Source organism: Symphalangus syndactylus, chromosome X, assembly GCF_028878055.3.
Source record: "Symphalangus syndactylus isolate Jambi chromosome X, NHGRI_mSymSyn1-v2.1_pri, whole genome shotgun sequence".
NCBI lineage: Eukaryota > Metazoa > Chordata > Mammalia > Primates > Hylobatidae > Symphalangus > Symphalangus syndactylus.
In genome coordinates, this window is record NC_072447.2 from 43,489,172 (window position 1) to 43,512,431 (window position 23,260).

General features: G+C 36.3%; 1 protein-coding gene across 1 annotated transcript in view; it reads left to right on the forward strand.

The window, feature by feature from the left end:
• The window catches only part of IL1RAPL1 (interleukin 1 receptor accessory protein like 1), a 1,380,067-nt gene that overhangs the window by 791,792 nt on the left and 565,015 nt on the right, over window positions 1–23,260 (forward strand). Inside the window, exons 4-5 of the mRNA XM_055267893.2 lie at window positions 15,523–15,709; window positions 18,414–18,567. Coding sequence (XP_055123868.1) covers window positions 15,523–15,709; window positions 18,414–18,567 — 341 coding nt within the window. The remainder of the gene's footprint in view (window positions 1–15,522; window positions 15,710–18,413; window positions 18,568–23,260) is intronic.

Genomic DNA, 23,260 nt, shown 5'->3' on the forward strand with positions numbered 1-23,260 from the left:
CTGCATAAATGGGAATTTCGCACCACTGGCCTATAGTCTCATTAAAAATCTACTACTTTTTAAACCTTTTAAAAATAAATGCAGTATTTACCTTGTTGCTTTGTATACCACCTGCACACCAGTGTTACTGATCAGTGGGGCAGCACTACTACATTCCGAGTATCACTTGGTAACATGAGAGCATTCAAGAGGAAATGGATAGCAAGGACAAAATCCTAGGAAAGTTCTAGCATTTATGAAGAAAGAAGAGAATGAATAGAGGCACATTACAATCAGGAATAGGCTTACTAATAAGATTTCAAGAAGAATGGGAGTAAATAGTATTAAATGTCATAGAGTGCTCAAGCCAGTTAAGTACTGAGTCAGTGAAACTATTGAAACTATGTAATTGCTGAAAAGTAGGTTTTTGATAGCCTTAGTAACAACATTTTCTGAGAAATAGTGGAGAAAAATCAGAACATAGTAGAAAAACAGATGAGTCTGTGTTGAGAAAGTAAAGAGAGTAGCTTGGACTACCCTGAAAAGTTTTTATTAGTGTTGAGAAAGACGTAAGTTACAGGTTGAAATAGAGGACACATACATGCATACAAAAAATTTAATAACTTTATGTAAAATCTCTCAATAATGCAATAATAGACCAGGTAAATACAACATAAATAATGATGTTGTCAGTAATGTAATTTTGGAATTTTTGGAAATGACATAAGCTTTCACGGAGATTTTTATATGATAAATGAAAAAGTAACATGCCCAAAAGCCACTATTCCAATTAATAACTTGGCTGGGTGAGGTAGCACATCCCTATAACCCCAGCACTTTGGGAGGCCGAGGTGGGAGGATTGCTGGATCCCTGGAATTAGAGACCAGCCTGAGCAACATAAGGAGACCTTATCTCTACAAAAAATAAAATTAAAAAAAAAAAAACTTAGCTGGACATGCTGGCATGCACCTGTAGTCCCAGCTACTCAGGACACTGAGGCAGGAGGATCTCTTGAGCCCAGGAGTTCAAGAACAGTCTGGGTGACATGGAGAGACACCGCCTCTACAGAAAATAAAAAAACTTATCCAGATGTGGTAGCACATTCCTGCAGTCCCAGCTACTCAGGAGGCTGAGACAGAAGGATCGCTTGAACCCAGAAGGTCGAGGCTGCAGCGAGCCATGATTGTGCCACTGCACTCTGGCCTGGGTGACAGAGCAAGACTGTTGCTAATATATATATATATATATATATATATATATATATATATATATATACACTTATGTGCTTTGTACATTATAGACATAATAAATGGTAGATAATGACATCAGTAACCACAAAGTCAAATTATACAGCAATACTTCATGTAATTTTGATTCCAAATAAATCCATATTAGTAAAAGAAAGCCAGAAGCATTGTAATAGCTTTTGTAAATTAGCCACCAAGGTAGTCAATTTACAGTTGTATTTAATAGACTAATGAACAGAAGGGTTTTGAGAGTGGGAATGATTACAATGCTGTTGCATAAATTGGAGCTTTAGGAAAGCACTGAAGGAAATGATGTCCAGTTAATCATTAAGATATTCTTCACGTGCATATGAAGAATAATTTGGGAAAACTTGACATTCAGATAAGACTGAATATAATTGAGTTAAACTGCAATAATACATACATGTTCTATATTTTCTTGCTATTATCATAATGTACTTTTAAGGAAGAGGCAGATATTGTAACTGAAAATCGTGGATACAGTAAAGCCATTTCAATTCTTTGTTACAGTTGTTTCCTATGAGAAGAACATGAGAAATAATCTTATAGTATTGACAGAAACGGAGTTTTGACAGCTGACTGTTGCAAAGCCTCCAGTGTAATTATTCCACCTCCCCTACAGCTAGGGATCAGTGTTTTTCATATGACCCATACTTCTGAAAATAATGAATTTCAAAATGTCTGTTCCATGTACACCGTTGTTGACATACACAAATATTTAGCTATCTAGTTCTAGAATCCCCTTGGTGTTTCATCCATCTGAAACTGAGAAAAGAGAGCAGAGCCAATAACAGATAAGCCCTCATTGCTGTTTTATTTATTTATTTATTTCTGTACTTCTGCATCTAGGGATGCCTTCCACTTGATGCCTCTGTGTCAACTGCAGCTCTTTCAGGCAATACTACGAGACAAGATTAACTGAATTTCAAATGTATGAGGCTTCACTCACAGAAAGGGTGTTCTATTCATACTGAATCTTTCTATAAAAATGAAAAAGTTGGATCTGGAGAACAGAAAAAGGAACAGAGCTGCATTCACAGTAGGATAAGGAGATTAAATAGGAAGAGTTGTGTGATTTATCTCTTTTATGAGGTGCTGCTGGAAAGCAGATTAAGCTTTTTAAAAAGTGGTGACTTTGATATAAATTTCATATTTAGCGAGTGCTGATATATTTTGAATAATGAAGGGTATGTGCAACAACGTTGAGTCTGAGAAGATGCAAGAAATGTAGTGAAGTTGACCATAATCTGAGTGCTAATACATCACTGCAAACAACAGTAACAGGAAGAATACCTATTATGTAGCAGTTTGTCCATTACAAAATACATTCACACCAGGATGCTATTTACTTCTCACAATAACTCTATGAGATTAAGAATCCTTAGAATTTTATGATCTGGTGCTGAAGTTCAAAAAAGATGTTACTTGTTCCTAGTCACACAACTTGGAAATAAATTCGTCTCCCTGTGAAAATATCCTCTTCTTATATTCATTGTCACATTTGGATAAAGATTAGACCGACTTGTATTTTATTTCTAGCACTTTTAATCATACCTCTAACATAACTCTATGGTATTACATTCTGACAACTGAAATGTAAAGTGTTTTATTTCTGCATTGTCTCTGTTGACATGAATCCTTAATATAATGTCATATTCTGAGCATGTTTATGTTTATAAAAAAATACAAATCATTAGGCCATTTTCTTTTTCCAAAAATGACCGGTTATTGCCAAGTAAAGTTAGTAAGTTGCTGGTATTCAAACCATTCATTATTACATGGACTTGAACTGATATTAAAATTGTATATAAAGGAATGGAAAGGAAACCAACTGTGAAATGTGTCCATATCATATAGAATAAAAAGGTTCCCTCCCCCAAAAACCTAACTCTGCTTTTAAATTCTACTAATTCACTGTTTAATTCTGCTCTTTCATTTTTTCCTGTTTTGGGTTTTAGATACATAAATAAGAGGCTTTAATCATAGAAAGGAAGCTGGAAAAGTACCTTAACTTATTACATTTACCATGTTTGAACACTGTTATTTGCAATATTTGCAAATGTACAACTATGTAATTTATCTTTTTCTTTTACCTCATGGGATACTTCTAGGAATTTATATATAATGTGGATTAAACACTTAGACTATTTGTTCCCTAAGCTACTGTATTGGCCAGGACCTAGTCAGTTAAAGCAAATTCATTCCAGATAGCTCAGTAGAAGAAATTGAACATGGGAAACAGGATATCAATATGCTAGAAGAGCTGAAATGACCCAGAGGTTAGCCACATTAGGAAACCACTACCACCCCTATATACGAAGGGACAAAGAGAAGAAGGAAGTGGTGTTACCAGAACCCAGAAACTGAAAGGATAGATCCCCTCTTGTAAGAATTCATCACCGATGCCATTTGTGAGCCGAAACTGGGAAATTGAGAAACTACGTATGGGATAAAGTGGTAAACAAGGCAGATAAGACTCCCTCATGCATGACTCTTACAATGTTATGGAGGAGAAAATACATACCAATATAAAGAAAGAAGACAAAGAAAAGATCAGTTAGTGATAACTGAGAGGATAACTATAAATATAAAACTGAGTGTATGAAAAAATTATGAGATTTATTGTTTTTGTGGATTATTTTTGCATTAATTTAATTTTTAAATATTGCATTGAAATATTATCTTAACTAGTGAGTCTATGGCACCGCCTCATTCAACTCATGCTAGTTCCATTGGGGTAAGCCTATGATGTTTCAAAGGACTTTTAGCTATTTTGCTTAAGCAATTGGGTGGATGGTGTAGTATATGTCACAAATAAATGAAGTAACTTTTTAAGATTTCAAAAAGGCGTAATAAATAGACAGTTGAATATATAAATCTAGAGTTCAGAGCTGGAGATATAAATAAAGGAGACACAACATAGAAATGGAATTTAGAGTGAGAGAGTTAAATGAGATTACATAGAGGGCAATGAAATGAGATAATGCATTAAATCTTTTTGAAATGATGGCTTAAATGAAATATAATTCATATATCATATAATTCACCCATTTAAAGTGTACCATTCTAATTTTTTTAAATTGTGGTAAAATACCACACAATTGACCATTTGAATCATTTTTAAGTATAAAACTAGTGGCAGTAATTACATTCAGAGTGTTGTGCAACCATCACCACTATCTATTTCTGAAACTTTCCATCATCAAAAATAGAAATTCTTTACCCGTGGGTGCAGTGGCTCACGCCTGTAATCCCAGCACTTTGGGAGGCCGAGGTGGGTGGATCACCTGAGGTCGGGAGTTCAAGACCAGCCTGACCAACATGGAGAAAGCCCGTCTCTACTAAAAATACAAAATTAACCGGGCATGGTGGCACATGCCTGTAATCCCAGCTGCTCAGAAGGCTGAGGCAGGAGAATTGCTTGAACATGGGAGGTGGAGGTTGCGGTGAGCCGAGATTGTGCCATTGCACTCCAGCCTGGGCAACAGAGCGAGACTCCATCTCAAAAAGAAAAAAAAAAGAGAAAAAGAAATTCTTTACCCATGAAATACTAACTTCCCATTCCTTCCTCCCACCAGCTCCTGGTAACCTCTACTCTACTTTCTGTGTCTATGAATTTACTTATCCTAGGGACCTCAGATAAGTTTAATCATACAACATTTATCCTTTTGTGACTGACTGATTTCACTTAGCCTAATGTTCTCAGGTTTCATCCATGTTGTATCATGTATCAGAATGTCATTGCTTTTTAAGGCTGAATAACATTCCTGTTATATGTGTATACCACAATTTTTAATCTTTTCGTTTGTTGATGGACATTTGAATTGTTTCCACCTTTTGGGTATTGTTGCTACAAATATTGGTGTACAAATATCTGTTTGAGTCTCTTTTTTCAATTATTTTGTGTGAATACCTAGGAGAGGTATTGTTGGATAGTCTATATTTAACATTCTGAGGAACTGCGAAACTGTTTTCTACAGTGGCTGCACCAGTTTACGTTCTACCAGTAATACACAAGAGTTCTAATTTCTCCACTCCTTGCCCATACTTGTTGTCCACCCCCCAACACACTTTAAAAAAATGTTTTTTAATTATTATTTTTTGAGACAGAGTCTCACTTTGTTGCTCAGGCTGGAGTACAGTAGCACGATCTCGGCTCACTGCAACCTCTGCCTCCTGGGTTCAAGCATTTCTCTGCCTCAGCCTCCCGAGTAGCTGGGATTACAGGCACCCACCACCAAGCCTGGTTAATTTTTGTATTTTTAGTAGAGACGGGGGTTTCACCATCTTGGCCAGGCTGGTCTTGAACTCCTGACCTCGTGATCCACCTGCCTTGGCCTCCCAAAGTGCTGGGATTACAGGTGTGAGCCACTGTGCCTGGCCTACACTTTTTATTTTTTGATAATACCCATCCCATTGTTTGAGGTGGTATTGAAAGGTAAAGCTTTCTATACAATATTTCTTCCTTCCCCAGTTTGCCTCTCAGTAGGATATAAGCTCCATAAAATCAAGTACTCTGTTCATTCACTGCTTTATCCCCAGCCAGGCCACGCATATAGCCATTGCTCAATAAATGTGTTGTGTTGACTGAGTGAATGATTTTTTTTTTTTTTTTTTTTTTTGAGACAGGGTCTCATTCTGTCACCAGGCTGGAAGGCAGTGGTGTAATCTTGTCTCACTGCAACCTCTGCCTCCAAGGCTCAGGTGATCCTCCCACCTCAGCCTCCCGAGTATCTGGGACTACAGGCACGCACCACCACATCTGGCTAATTTTTCTATTTTTTGTAGAAGTGGAGTTTTGCCATGTTGCCCAGGCTGGTCTTGAACTCCTGGGCTCAGGCGATCTGCCAACCTGAGCCTCCCAAAAAAGTGCTGGGATTAGAGGCGTGAGCCACCCTGCCCAGCCGTGAATGAGTTTTAAATGCTCAGTAAGTGAGAGTTGTATTCAATTCTTTAATAAATAATATCATATATTTAGTCTTATATTACATTGCACGGCCATTGCTGGGCTTAGTGTTTTCTTTTTGTTTTATTTTGTTCTTATGAAACAACATCCTTTTTGAATTGGAAGTTTAAGGAATGATATGCTGCATATACATAGAATGAAATTATTTCAAACCATGACAGGGGAAGAGGAGGTGAAAACGGGATGAAAGAGTTGAAAAATACGAAATTAGGAAGTGGTGAAGAAAGTCAAGTAAAATCTCATGTGCTGCCTTCAAATGAGAGCATCAAGCAGGTGCTATGAACATGTAATTTGAGGGAAGTGCCTGTGATTCTCTTCTTCAGGGAGCACTTCTGGCTTGCGTTTTCATTTTCTCTAGACCTTTTATAGATGAAGAGTATCTTGTTTTTCCAGATGCAGATAGTCTGTTCTGTTCTGTCTGTGTCTGCAGAATGTGGACCCATTTCTAAATGTGCTGAGTTCAAAGATGTCACTTTTTATATGAAACTCTGATCATGAGTTTTGGTAAATATTATGACCACCTTAGAAAAAGCTGCCTTTGTAAAGCTTGGAGAACAAAAATGATGTGCAACTTACCCAAACGTGACTCACACATTTATCTTCCCTATCCCTCGTCTTTCACATCGAGAATGTCAGCTATGGTTAGAAGAAGGCCTGTTGTGTGTAGGATGAAATAAGGAGATCATCAGGTGATTGTGTGTAGCTTTTCAGTGCAGAGTATCTTTACAACTCTATTTTAATTTTTTGCCGGGCATGGAAGACACATCTGTTTGCTGTATATGCTATCAAGGAATATGTGTTATTTATAGCTGGGCACAGTGGCTCATGCCTGTAATTCCAGCACTTTGGGAGGCCAAGGTGGGTGGATCATTTGAGGTCAGGAGTTTGAGACCAGTCTGGCCAACATGGTGAAACCCTACCTCTACTAAATACACAAAAACTAGCCAGGTGTGGTGGCAGGTGCCTGTAGTCCCAGCTACTTGGGAGGCTGAGGCACGATAATTGCTTGAACGTAGGAGGTGGAGGTTGCAGTGAGCCAAAATCATGCTGCTGCACTCCAGGCTGGGCGAAAGAGCAAGACTCTGTCTGAAAAAAAAAAAAAAAAGAAAAAGAAAAAGAAATATGTGTTATTTCAAAACCCCAGAAAATGAAAAGTTGAGCAAAAAACTAGTATGGTTGAGTTTCGGTGGGAGTTGTTTAGAAAGGTTAAGCCAAAAAAAAAAAAAAAAAAAAAGCAATCAGAACTTTGTAGCTATTAGCTAATATAGTTCATTCATTTATTTATGTAATATATTATATATTGAGAGTACCTCCTAAATGCCTGATACTGTACTAGGCACTTAAGGAGATCATTAGGCCTTTGAAGTCTTTAGCCTCAACAGGTCACCAGTGAACAAATTCCTGTAATGAATTACTATCCATGTGTCAACAGAAACTGAAATGTTCAGAAAAGGAGAAAGAGTTTAAGAGATTAAAAATATATATATTCCTGGTCCCTCAAAAAGTTAAACCTTATGACCCAGCAATTCAAATTCTAGATATATACCCAAAAGAATTAAAAGCAGGGACTTAAATATTTGTACATGCATGTTCATAGCAGCATTATTCACAATAGCTAAAATCTTAAACCCATATGTCCAATAAGCTTAGGACTGGATACATGGAATGTGATATATCGTACAATGGGCTAATGTTCAGCCAAAAGAAAGGAATGAAGTACTGATGCATACTACAGCGTGGATGAACCTTGAAAACATTATGCTAAGTAAAAGAAGCCAGACACAAAAGGCTACATTTATATGATGACATTTATATGAAAATATTCAGAATAAGCAGATCCATAGAGACAGAAAGCAGATGGGTGGTTTCCAGTTATTGTAGGGAGAAAGGAAAGAAGAGTCATTGCTAATGGGTACTAGCTTTTCTAGTCTTAGAACTAGATAGAGGTGAGTGTTCCAAAACATTATCAATGTATTAAATGCCACTTAATTATAAACTTTAAAATAGTTAATGGTTCATTTTATGTTGTGTGAATTTTACCTCAGTTAAAAAAATGTGCCTCTAAGAATTCAAACAGCATACAGCTTACTTCTTTATTTTACATATTACGAGAAGCAGATATATTAACAGTGGATGTAGCAAAATGAGGATAAATACTGTAATTAAAAATTGTGATTGTTGGCTGGGCGCGGTGGCTCACGCCTATAATCCCAGCACTTTGGGAAGCCAAGGCAGGCAGATCACAAGGTCAGGAGATCAAGACCAGCCTGGCTAACACGGTGAAACCCCATCTCTAATAAAAATACAAAAAATTAGCCGGGCGTGGTGGCGGGCGCCTATAGTCCCAGCTACTCGGGAGGCTGAGGCAGGAGAATCTCCTGAACCTGGGAGGTAGCGGTAGCAGTGAGCCAAGATTGCGCCATTGCACTCCAGCCTGGGCAACAGAGCGAGACTCCATCTCAAAAAGAAAAAAAAAAAAAAGGTTAAAATGGATAAAGAGCTAAGAAATCAGCCATAGGCCCTGAAGAAATTATATGTAATGTGTGTAATCTTGAACCCATGTCCTGGGCCTCAGTTTCCCTCAGTGACATGATTTTTACTTCTTCTCCCTCTTATCTTTTCCCTTACTCTTGGAATCTACAGAGGTGAAGTTTGAAAGTGTTCATGCACAAGAATAACTCAGACAGAAATACTGGACTAGAATTTTATATGCCTAGGCCTTCTCAATTCTAGTATTCCAGGAAAAATAGGTTAGAAAAATACAAATAGAAAAATTATATTGATCACTTTCTACTAAAAAAGAGAAGACAATTGTCTTGAATTTACAGTTAGCAAAAGACTGTAGGTGGAGTTCAATTCACCAGTTCAACAAAATGTTTAAAAAAATTTCAAATGAGAAGGCAGTAAACTGGCATTTTTAGGTTTTAAGCACCTGCTCAATGGTCTCATTCTAATCTTTTCACCAAGGGCTGATTTCAACCAGGGTTAAATCAATAGGCCCTCCAGAGCTCTTCTGAAAAGAAAAACTAATCCAAACAAATCTTTTAGTATTAGTAGCTACAAACATAGTGTGTTTAAGAAAGATAAGATAGAGGGCCACATGCATAGCTTCAGGCATTACCATAAAGACTGACAGAACAATAAAAAAGGAAAAAAATGGAAGACTTTAAGATTAGAAATAAACTGTCAAAGTATATTTAAGGTTTAACAAACTCTACAATCTAACCTTGACACTTTTTGATTCCTAACACTTTATGTTTACAACTAATGATTAGACACGATGGTCAAATTTCTGGTTGAGAAGCTGCCTTCCAGACAGTTCACTTCTGCTTGGGTCTGTAGTAACTGAACCTTCAGATCTGCTGCCACTCTGTGCTGCTTTTCAGTGCCAAAGGCTTATGACACTTGAAAAATACTATGTGCCTTCATTCTTACAAAAAGGAAAGATCATGACTTGAAAAATGACCAATGAATGTTAGAGTAGACCATATAAAACACAGAGGCATAGAACAACTTAATCCTTTTATAAAGTTAATGAAATCCCTGGCTTTCTTACACACTACTTCATGAAGTAGGAAAAGATTGCCAAACATTATGAAAATGGTATTTCCCTTAGGGACTTGAGGAGTAGCAGAATATACAGGTCATGTGTTTAGTGATCCTATTAGAGGATACATTTTACAATCATGTCACTGGTAATTCTGCTAGAGTAAGAGAGAGATACCAAACACTACACATTGTTGTACATAGGGCATGTGATTACAGAATAATTAAAACTGTGCTATATTAAGGTATCACATAACACGGTTTTTAATATCCTTTATCAGTGAATCAGTGATATACAAAATTTCCCTTTCTACACATATTTTCCTTTTTTACCTTCTGCCTGCACTACCCAAATTTCTGCACTTTGATCTATAGTTATGCAATGTAGTCATCCTTTTAAAAATAAATTTTAAAATCTCTGATAGCGGCCAGGCACAGTGGCTCACGCCTGTAATCCCAGCACTTTGGGAGGCTGAGGCAGGTAGATCGCTGAGATCAGGAGTTCGAGACCAGCCTGACCAACATAGTGAAACCCTGTCTCTACAAAAATTAGCCTGGCGTGGTAGCATGTGCCTGTAATCCCAGCTACTCCGGAGGCTGAGGCTGGAGAATCGCTCGAACTCGGGAGGCGGAGGTTTCAGTGAGCTGAGATCGCACCATTGCATTCCAGCCTGGGCAACAAGAGCGAAATTCCATCTCAAAAAAAAAAAAAAAAATCACTGATAGCTCCCATGCATATCAACTCTGAATTGTCTTCTATTTCAAAGTACAGCAGTACTGAGAAACCTGTGGAGGAGTTCAGGGTGCTGTACTGACTTCTGGAATCTGTATGGAAGTAATTATTTTGAATTTATTTTTGTGTCATATATTGATTACTTGTGTTCAGAAATATTTGGGAATTCCCAGTATTTTCACTGAATCAGATTTTTTTTTTCTTCTCTGTAAGGCGGGACTCAAAGCCAGTGCTTCAGAAGTAAATGCTTTTATATAGTAGAAAAATATGAAGAAAACAGTATTTCAGGTTGCTTGCTCCCTTACATCACTTATCAGATTTTGGGGACTTTAAGGACCTAAATTTTCAAAAAAATCAAGTTAGATCATGGATTTTTTTGAAAACTTGGATCATTAAAGTCCTGAAGAAAATTTGAAAATTTAAGTCCTTAATGTCCAGAAGACGTTTATTTTAGAGTGTAAAATAAAGTAAAACCAAGGATTAAGGGTAGGTGACGTTCTTTTGTTTTAAACAATGGTATGTCTATATCTATATCTATATCTATTATCATCGATAGGTATATAGCGTCTGTGTGTGCTAACCCAGCACCAATTGCCTCCCCTAGCATATAGAAGAGACCAGTGAATTAGAAGTTAGGAGATGTGAGTTCTAACCCCATTTCTACCACTAATTAGATAATAGAATTCGAAAAACTCATTGACTTCTTTCAGCATTGGGTCCCTTTGCTGTAATGTTAAGACATTGAAAGAAGTAACTTTATGTTAGTTGTTTCTCCAATATGTTGTGTGTGTACCTGGTGTGGACCTCAGGGTCACCCTTGCCAGAGACAACTAGATTTTTTTTTAAGTCTATACTAACACTGTTTCCTCACTAGAAAGGATAGTGGGGTGTTGACTCTCAGTTGTAAATAACTCTGTTTTCTCTGCCTGCATGCGTGTCCTGTCTCTCTAGCCATTTTATAAATACTGAAACCAGTAATCATGATTTAAGTTTTTGCCTAGACTGCAGCCCATCTGTTATAAACAATAAAAGCTGAGTAAATATGTGCTAATGGTTTTACCGTAAGTCCTGTAGGAGCATTCTCTTTACCCCGTTTACCCCATTCCATGTTATTTCCCTGACAGCAGAGAATCATAGCAGTTATGTCACGAGTTTGATGATGGAGGAATGCACTCTTTGCTTTGAGAGTGTGTAAATTCCCCTCAGGGGTATCATATGTTTATCAGTGTGTCACAAGTTGCTTGCTTCCTGTTAGCTCTTCTCAGTAAATAGGACTATAGCATTCGTTGGATACTACTTTATTTTTAGCTTTTTAAATCACCTCCTGATGAACAGAAACAGTAAACAAGTATTAAACATCGAAAGTAATTTGAAAATAGTGCCATCCTGGACAGTCTGGAGTTCCAGACATTACCAGACAGTTGTAAATCAGCACTCATCTCACAGAGTTGAAGAATAAAAGTTAGGAAAATAAGAATACCTAAGTGATGCTTCTCTGGAACCACTTTCTGAAGATTAGGGGACATTTGTATTTAAAGAAGAGAAAGAGGTGATGGCTATGGTGGGGAGTCCATATTTAATTCAACTTTAGTCGTTCTTATTCAACCCACTCATATATTTCAAATGAAAAGTATAAGGACTTATCTGGATTTTTAAGCTTCACACTAATTAGAGACCAAAGAACTGAAGGCCTCATCACGGTAGTATTTTCTAATTTGTTAAACAAACACTGTGTGACTGTACTGCAAAATGGAAGTATAAAGAAACTGGGAATGAAGGAGGCGGTGCCAATAATAAGATCTAACACTTACTGAGTGTTCACTGGAAGACAGGCAATGTTCTAAGCTCTTTATGAGCTTTATTGTATTCGTTTCCCACAGCAGCCTATGGAGTCTTTGGTATTACTTTCACCTTATCCTAATAAGGAAATGGAAGCCAAAGGAGCCAAGTAACTTTCCCTAGTTTTCTTTTTCTTTTTCTTTTTCTTTTTTTTTTTTTGAGATGGAGTCTCGCTCTGTCGCCCAGGCTGGAGTGCAGTCGCGTGATCTCGGCTCACTGCAAGCTCCACCTCCCGGGTTCACACCATTCTCCTGCCTCAGCCTCCCGAGTAGCTGGGACTACAGGCGCCCGCCACCACACCCGGCTGATTTTTTGTATTTTTAGTGGAGACGGGGTTTCACCATGTTAGCCAGGATGATCTCGCTCTCCTGACCCCATGATCCGCCCGCCTCGGCCTCCCAAAGTGCTGAGATTATAGGCGTGAGCCACGGCGCCCAGCCAACTTTCCCTAGTTTTCAAAATAATGAGTGATTGAGCTTGAATGAGTGATTGAGATTGAACCCATGAGGTTGGGCTTTGGAGTCTTGCTCTTCACTTGACCCTGCCTCTTTCCCCCTCTCTCTCTGTATATGAATGTCTGGTATTCCATACAAAGAGATATAGTACAACAGACAAACAAAAGTAATCAATAGTTTGAGGAGAAAGGAAACCTAAGACTCTCGTGTCTAAACGATTTATGTGGAAGTTTCAAAATTGTGATGCACAGATTTACTTTCCTTAAAAGGCCTTTCTGTTTTTTTTTTTAATTCTGTGTTCTACAAATCTGTATCATTCCAAAACCTAAGTATTTTCTTAAGGCATATTTGAATGTGCCCTAAAATAGTTAATAGGTTAATGTAGATAATTTTTTTCTGAAAAAATGATCGTATAATGAGCCTAGAAAGAACATGCTCCAGTCAGTACTGGAGTAAAATTAATAAATAATGCATGAGCAGCATTGCTGGCAAACCCAAAGAGGGATATCTTTTTCATTTGGGTGTGAAGCTCAAGCTAAAATTTAACACACTCTTGTCTCTCAAAGCTGTTTCTTTTTCAGTGTTTTTTATGCTGAAAGATTGACTCTACCTTTCATATACTCAACTGAGAAAAATTCTTGATCATCTTGGATGCCTCTCTCTTTCCTTTGCTTCCTCACTGTTAACATTGATTCAGTGTCTTAAATATATTTTGAACATGATCCCTCTTTTCTGTCCCAATGTGTGTTGCTTTCATTGGGGCTGCCATTTGTTTCTGAATGAATGCAGTTGCTTTCTAATTTGTCTCATTGCATTTATTCTTCCTTACAGTCAAACCCATTTTTCTCATTATAATCAGAAAAACCTTTCTAAGATCCAAATTTCATCATTCCTTAACATAAAGTTTAAACTCTTTGAAGTGGCTTATGTGACTTTCAGTCTTGCTTCTGTGCATTTGTCCAGTCTCAAGTCCTTTATACTCCAGTCACTCCACATTATTTGCAATTACTTAAACACAGTAAGTTATTTCATGCCTTCCAGGCTTTGTGCAAACCGTTACCTCAGATAACCCTCCTTAAAATTGCCAAATTCTTATTCAGTCTCTAAGATAGTTCAAGTATCATCATTTATGGAGCCTTCTTGTTTCTTTCTTTGATACCACTTTGGTAGTTCATATCTCTTTGTAGTAATTATCATATTGAATTTCAGCTGTTTATTTGCCTGTCTCTTTCCCTGGATTGTGAGGGCCTGAGGACAGGGAATATGCCTTATTCTAGCAAAATTCCTTAACACACACGCTCAGGACTTTTTTCAAGCTTCTGATTAACTTTGTTTAATGGCTAATTATTTCACCTATTAAGTATCTTACATCTACTTGTAGGCTAGGTATTATAGGAAGCTAGAGATGTCTACGTTCAATAAAGAACCATCTAATTTTGTGGAAATATTCTTTGTTACCAGATATAAAGCCTAATAATCTACCTATGTATTTTCTGGACATTCTCACTGTGTCATATTAGCATTAAACAAAAGCAAGAATCTAAATAAGGGAGCTGCTTAAATGTCAAAGCATTAGCTGAATAAGGAGGACTTAAGAGATGTTGTGCATGTATACAGATGCAAAGAGGAACCAGTATCACTGAGCACCTATGACAGGCCAAGCAGATTTCTGTCCAGTATCCTTTTTAATGCGCAGACAAGTGCTGTCTCTCCCATGAGTCCCCCCTGAGACTCAAAGGAGTTAAATAAATTGCCCAGTTTTGTAGAGATGGTAAGCAGTAAGACTCAAATACAGGAATTTGATGGCCAAGTACATGAATACACAGTTGGACACTTATTTACCAAATGGGAAGTTCTAAAGCAAACTTTGAATTCAATATTTTATTCCTCTCTTTCTTCTCATTAGCCAGCACCATGCCTGACACATTATCAGTGTTCATTGAATGTCCTGAGACTTAAAAAGCAAGTAGAAGTAGTGTAATTTACCCAAAAAACTTCATTTGGTCTCAACCCTTCCAAAAGATCTCTGCGCAGGATTTATAGCCTCACTTATTCCAAGTTATAAACTTGATTTATGTACCGGGAAGAAAAAAAGAGATGCTTATTTAATGACCTGATTCTGTAGAATCTGTCTATCAGGATGGGGTTGTTCTTATGTAACACAGTAGAATGCTTAGCTCTGACAACCTGGACTCTAGGTCCCAACCCCAGTAGATATGGGTCGATAAAGACAGTAACTTTGCAATACTTTTATCCAAGAATGTGTTCTGCCCAGACTCAATAACTACTCGTCTTAGCAAGACAACCAATACTGTAAGAGTATGCAGCATTATTCCTGTACCTCACTGTGATTAGTAGGCCAGTTACCCTTTTCTACTTATATTGAATTTGCCAATTTTAGCATAAGCCCAGGCTTGACTTTATTCTGGACCTAAATCTTCCTTTATTTTTTTTTTCTAGATACAAAATATCTATTAAACATTTTAAAACTGAACCTGAATGTAAAACAAAACTTTTTCTCTGGCAAATAAAAACAAATATACATTTAGCTTCACAAGAGCAAGTATTGTTTAGTTGGGTAGCAAGAGAGAACCCTGTGGAATAAGTCAAGATACCATAAAATTAGTTAAACAGTGAAGTTTTTGCTTCTCTTTTAAGTGAATTAAATATTCTGCCTTGGCAGCACTTGCTTTTTGTTCACACCAGGTCACCATATCTATTCTGCTTTGTTACAGAAACTCCACTTACTGTATGAAAGTATCCATCTCGCTGACAGTGGGTGAAAATGACACTGGGCTCTGTTATAATTCCAAGATGAAGTATTTTGAAAAAGCTGAACTTAGCAAAAGCAAGGAAATTTCGTGCCGTGACATAGAGGATTTTCTACTGCCAACCAGAGAACCTGAAATCCTTTGGTACAAGGTATGGACTGCGGGTGGTTCTATTTCCTATTAACAAATTAATTGTGCCTTATATTCTGGGGCATATTGGATAGAAAACCTAGATGGGCGTGATATAGTTTAGCTTTGCCTTCCTAGAATAATATAGCAAGTTGTACTGGTCATTATATGTTTTTTAACCAGTGGCTTTAGTAAATGCTAGTCAATGTTTGTATTGGTAATCCACTGTAATAAGCTGTTGTGTTAATGTTTATATGTTATTTCCATGGACAATTCTTTCAAGTGTATTATGGTCTGGGTTGATAATTTCAGGAACTAAATTACCTTGAACATTCTTTTCGGGGTTCTTCACATTAGCATTTCAAAATGTCCCCAAACAAAAGGAAAAAGGATTGATTTTTTTCCAGGATAAAATCGTATACTAGTTTTTCATGGAATGTTCCGTTTAACGGATATAATTTTGTCCATATTCTAATCTTTTTCGTGTATAAACATTTTAAAGAAATAACATCTGAGGAAATTTTATGACACCGGAAATATAATATTAAAGTAACTTTCTTCCAAAACCAGATGAAACTTTAAACTTAAACAGAAGAATCCAACCTCTGACTTTCCTATCACCATCATTGATGTTTACTGATATTCCAGATTTGAACATAATTTTAAGCTTGTTTATACCATAAAATAAATTTTTTGTTATTGAATGTACTCAAAAAATAAAGTATAGACGCTATGAACATTCCTCCAGAATATTTTATCCATAGTTTAAAGAATCCTTATGTAACATTTGCTTTGTCCAACTCACTGGAAGTAGGACTTTAGAAACTGGGCCTCTTTGTAACTAGATCCACAAATGTCAGTATACAGAATGTGAGTCCTCATGACAGACTGAAGATGAATTCAAAAACTGTTAGAAATAAAACAAGAAACAAACCTTTAACAATTTTAAAAAAGATTTTTCCAAAACAGCAATGCTCTTTCCTAAGTAAGACTTACTTTTGATTCTTGATAATGTGAAATTGTGGGTTCAGAACATCAAGGGAACTGTCGGAAGATTTTTATACTTGTCCCTTGCTTGATTTTCAATCCTAGACCATGTTAAATGGAACTCAGATATTGGTCCTGCTGGTTTCTGTTACTGTGGGAATGAATTTTCTTTTTCTCTTTTTTTGATTGTTGGAGTATTTCTTATCCTTAACCACCCTGACATCTCAAACCACCTTGTGGTTGGCCTGACTTCCACAGGTAGATTCTGAGGCAAACCCTGATGATTGCTTCAAGAGGGAGTGGTATTAGGGGATTTTGACCCCAAGTCTCCAAATAAACCCTTTTTCTCTTTAGTACCCATGTGTGACATCAGCTTCTAAATATGCAGTTTCTTTGTTGTTCACTAATAAGTTTATTTTAAGAGTTGTGTTTCTTTCCTCACCTTTTGCAAAGAGCATCTTAAAATTTGCTGAAAGATGAGAGACTACACACACACAATGTAAAAAGTGGCTGGTCCTTTAGTCATATTTCCAACATTGCCACAGTAATTTTGACCTTAAGCTATGCAGACTAGTGAAGTGGTGGGTGGGGATGCAGTATATGTGGTATTTAAAAGTCATAACATTTCAGATTATTTTTCCATAGTCAAAGATTAGCCCCTGTAGTCTAAACAGCAGAGATTTAAGGGCTACTTCTATAGTAGAATACTATAAAATAATTAATCTGGCTAAATATAGATGTCACACATTCAGTGGAAAATTTATGCAATTACCACAAGTCATGCAACTAATATGGCATATACAATGTATATTTTGGTCAGAAATAACAGGAAAATTGCCCCCAATTACACAAAGGCATTGAGCCATATAAAATAATGTTCTGCAAAAATTTGATTTGGCAATAAATTTTTTAGAAATAATATTATCCCTGAAGAATGTCAAATGTTTTAAAGCTATTTTATCCTCGTTCCACTGATTTCAAATCTGGCTAGAGGAAATTGACTTCTGTTTTGGCAAAAACAGAAATCTCCTGAGCCAACATCATTATTATTCAAAGCTTAATTCAGAGACCATAATTTGGTAAGTCTATCAACAATGAAAACAGATATTTATGGAACTCTAAAGACCTTGCATATAAATGTTGATTGTTTCTTTCATGGATTATAGCATGCATACACTATGAAGAAATTTAGTTTTTACTAAATGCAAAACTAAAATGTTTCAAATATTGAAATAGAATTCCGGTGCAATCATTGAATGGTGCAATCTTTTGTACGGCAAATTTTCTGCTTTCCAGTAAAATAATATGGTTTGTATTTTATGTTATCAATTTCAATATAGTTGATTTCACAATCATCAAATGTGAAATATTTGTTTCCAAAATGATGTCAGGGATAGTCTTAGTATACATCTCTATTCTTATATCTAGTAAATCAATACATATCTGGTTTAGATATACTAATCTTAGAAGTTAATTGACTTTTCCTAAAAAATAATCTTCAGATTGAAGTATTCATTGGTTCAAAAATGTATAATGACCAGTACAACTTGCCATATTATTCTAGGAAGCAAATTGATTTCCCAGAGATTTTGAGAAGAAATGAAATTATTTAGCAGTAGTTTCAAACTTTTTAGTCCCTTTAAAATGCAATTTTAGAAGCTTTTGTTTTAGTTATTTAAAACTGTTCTATATTTTTCCGTTACTATATGTACTACCAAAATTGTATGTTCTTCATATAGGAATGCAGGACAAAAACATGGAGGCCAAGTATTGTATTCAAAAGAGATACTCTGCTTATAAGAGAAGTCAGAGAAGATGACATTGGAAATTATACCTGTGAATTAAAATATGGAGGCTTTGTTGTGAGAAGAACTACTGAATTAACTGTTACAGGTAATCACAGTCTTCAATATTTCACTTGCAAGTGATGAAACTACTATTTTAAGTTAGTTTTTATGCTACACATTGATATTTTTAATCTCTAAAGAAGTACATAATCAATTGCTAAGTGGATTCCTATAGGTGAAATTTATTCCTCCTTGTGTTTGAATCATCTTCCACTGAAGTCCATTCAAAAGGCTAGAGACAATATGTTTAGGGAGTTATAGAAATGTTAACTTTTGAGCTGGGTGCCGTGGCTCCTGCCTGTAATCCCAGCACTTTGGGAGGCCAAGGCGGGCGAATCACGAGGTCAGGGGTTCAAGACCAGCCTGGCCAACATGGTGAAACCCCGTGTCTACTAAAAATACAAAAATTAGCCAGGCGTGGTGGCGGGCACCTGTAATTCCAGCTACTTGGGAGGCTGAGGCAGGAGAATCACGCAAACCCAGGAGGCAGAGGTTGCAGTGAGCTGAGATCGTGCCATTGCACTCCAGCCTGGGGGACAAGAGCAAGACGAAGTCTCAGAAAAAAAAAAAAAAAAAGAAATGTTAGCTTTTGAAAGTACTTGAAATAAAAATGAGTTTATGATTTCCAAAAATTATGCTTATATTTTATAATGGTATCATTTTTGGAAACATTTCCTAGAGTGGCTAAATAGAATATATGAAATCTACCTCTGTCTTCCTGCCTTGCTCCAAATTAGAAAAGTCACTTTTCTCTTTTATTTTATCACTCTATCAATCTGACATAAATGTCCTCATGAACTTGAAAATAGCATAACTTCAGGTGCCATCATTGAATAATTATGTGAGGTGTGATGCATAGAGTCATTTTCATAGCTGGTTGCTAAGGTGGAAGGACATGAGGACAAGATTCAGAACACTACCTGTAATCTTGAATCTACAACTCACTCGTCACATAGGTTGGTGGAGTTTCCACAGCCTTCAGCATATTAGTTTCTTCATGTATAAAATGGTGTTGATAAAATTTGCTGTTCTTATTTCATAGGGTTTTAGCAAGTATCAAATGAAGTAAGGTAATATGTATGATATAAATTTGCAAAATGCAGAATTATATCCAAATGTGCATAATTTTTGTCCATAAAAATTGCATTCATACATTTTTTTTCTTTATAGTGCATTTCTTACAAGGTGGTTTCATGAGAAAAGTGGGGATAATAAGAACAACTTTCAGAAATTAAAAATATTATTCTCATATTCTTATTGAGAGATTCTTCTTGGTGACTTTTGTGTATGATCATACTTGTAAAACTTATATAGAAAAAGCATAAAAAGGACATTAGCTGTTTTAAATTAGAGTTTTATTTGTTCACTGGTCCACTTAAAATTAGTTTTCCCTGTATATGAAAAGTGTTTTGTGGTAGTCACCTACATCTTATAATAATTTATTTCTTTTAAGGTATCTGGCTGTACTTGAGTTTCTATACAGTCAATTTTGAAATTTGTTTTTCATCTATTACTTAATTTTTTCCTCTATCTCTACTGAAGTGGTTTTTCAACCAGTAGTATTGAGACAAAGAAATTTAAAAATACAAAGTAAAGCAATCTATTCTGAATAGAAAATAGAATGCACTTCTAGTCTTTATTCTTCAGAGTGGAGAACTCATCTTTAGTAAGCACTTCTTTCCCCTTTCTAGAAATGCTAGGATTCTAAACCAGTACCTAGTATGAGACAGTTGGAGCACAATATCATGGATACTGAACTCTGGGCTCCGAATGGTAAAACAGCTTGTATAAGACTATTTTATAGAACCAAAAATAGAACTCTTTATATCCTAAATTCTTTCCAGGGCAACTGTACTTTCCTGAACTTCATTTGTCCAAAAATATCTTCTTTTCTTTATATAAAAACAAAGAGTAATTGAGTCTTGATACTCAAGAGGAAGGTAGTTAAAGTTTTAATGAAAGTTTTCATTCCACTTATTATCATAAATACTTCTATCATATGTAGCCTTACCTGTGACAATGATTTGGGCAAATAAATTATGAAACAGTTTGACTGGATGTGAAATTTTGGGTTAATGTAGAGCTACATACCCTAGAGTTAAGAACAGTATATACTAAAATGCATTTTAGGTATTAACAAGAAGTCTATTGGGAAGATATATTTATGTATAACATTGTTTTAAATGGTGTGACACTATAGCACATTTACTGTGGGGCCAAATTAAAGAGCAATTCTTTTTTTTTTTTTTTTATACTTTAGGTTTTAGGGTACATGTGCACAATGTGCAGGTTTGTTACATATGTATCCATGTGCCATGTTGGTGTGCTGTACCCATTAACTCGTCATTTAGCATTAGGTATATCTCTTAATGCTGTCCCTCCCCCCTCCCCCCACCCCACAACAGTCTCCGGAGTGTGATGTTCCCCTTCCTGTGTCCATGAGTTCCCATTGTTCAATTCCCACCTATGAGTGAGAACATGTGGTGTTTGGTTTTTTGTCCTTGCGATAGTTTACTGAGAATGATGTTTTCCAGTTTCATCCATGTCCCTACAAAGGACATGAACTCATCACTTTTTATGGCTGCATAGTATTCCATGGTGTATATGTGCCACATTTTCTTAATCCAGTCTATCGTTGTTGGACATTTGTGTTGGTTCCAAGTCTTTGCTATTGTGAATAGTGCTGCGATAAACATACGTGTGCATGTGTCTTTATAGCAGCATGATTTATAGTCCTTTGGGTATATAGCCAGTAATGGGATGGCTGGGTCAAATGGTATTTCTAGTTCTAGATCCCTGAGGAATCGCCACACTGACTTCCACAATGGTTGAACTAGTTTACAGTCCCACCAGCAGTGTAAAAGTGTTCCTGTTTCTCCACATCCTCTCCAGCACCTGTTGTTTCCTGACTTTTTAATGATGGCCATTCTAACTGGTGTGAGCAATTCTTAAAACCCAAATTATATTCCTCAGAGCAACAAACATGGGCAGTATCTGAATGATAAGGAATCACTGTTTTTTATCTTGGTTTTCTGCACATCATGGAAAACATAATATTATTTGGTTTTAGTGGAATTTGAAGTTTGTTATAATGTCACTTAAAAAAAAAAAAAAAGAGGAATCCTATATGTAAAAAGGAAATTTCTGGCTGAAGGAAGTGGCTAAATGTGCAGGCAACATCGTGAGCTTTTATGGGCGATCGATCCTTCCCTTTTTGAAAATGTATATCCTTAGCTAAGTGAAGTACTGGTTCAACATAACAGATCACAGTGAAAGAAATTATAAACCTGTCCAGCACTTTTGGTATTTTAAACATCTTTTTTTTTTTTTTTCTTTGAGAAACAGTTTCATTCTTGTTGCCCGAGCTGGAGTGCAGTGGTGCAATCTCGGCTCACTGCAACCTCCACCTCCCAGGTTCAAGAGATTCTCCTGCCTCAGCCTCCCGAGTAGCTGGGATTATAGGCCCGTGCCACCATGCCCAGCTAATTTTTGTATTTTTAGTAGAGACCGGGTTTAACTATGTTGGCCAGGCTGGTGTCAAACTCCTGAAACATTTTCAATTGTTTTTCTTTTAAATTAAAGATGTTACAGCACTATCTCTAGCCTCTATCATTTATTAGCCTTACCCACATTGAACTTCTTACTCCAACTGTCCTCCCTCTGAACTCTTATTCATGGTTTTCTCCCTCTGGAAGGTTTTTTTTCTTCTCCTTTGTCATATCCCTGATTCTCACCCTTTCTTCAAGGCACAGCTAAAACGTTATCCCCTTGTTGAGGCACGTAGTCCATGCGTCCACAGCACTTTTAGCATCTCTATTGCAGCACTTACCTCATTGCATCATAACTATTTAATGACACTCCTGTATTTTCATAAGAATGTGAGCAACTTAGAGTCAAGGGCAATGTCTTTTATTTTTTTAATAAGCATTTGATTTTAGAACAGTTTTAGATTTACAGAAAAAATATAGTAGAAATCCCATATAGCCTGCATTCAGTTCCCCCTGTTATTCACATCTAATATTAATATGGTATATTCGTTAGAGTTACTGAAGTGATTTTGGCACATTATTATTAAGTAAAGTCCGTAGTTTATTTCGATTTCTATGCTTTTTACCTGATGTCCTTGTTTCTGTTCCAGGATCCCATCCAGAATAGCACATAACATTTAGTTGTTATGTCTCCTTAAGATACTCTTGGTTGTGACTGTTTTACATTTTTTATTTTTTTATTTTTGATGACCTTTACAATTTTGAGGAGTATTTTGTTGAATGTCCTATATTTGGGATTTTTCTGAGATTTTTTTCATGATTAGACGAGGGTTATAGGTCCTTGGAAGAAAAAACACAGAGATAAAATCACATGTCATATCAGCCTGACTTATCACTGTTGATGTTGATATTGATCACCTGAGGTAGTGTTACGTAGGTTTTTCCACTGTAAAGTTACTCTCTTCCCTATTTTTATAGTGTAGTTTTTAGAAGGAAGTTACTATATGCCATCCATGCTAAAGGAGTGAGAGGTTATATTCCACCTCTTTGAGAGCAGAATGTCCACATATGTTGTTTGGTATTCTGCTACATGAGATGCCTGTCTATTCTCCCACATTTATCTACTTATTCAATTGTTGCTCTATACCAGTTTGGACTTACAGTTATTTTATATTTTGCTTTATAATCCAAATTACCTTAGTTATTTTGTTGCTCAAATTATTACAGTTTTGGTCATTAAGAGCTCTTTTA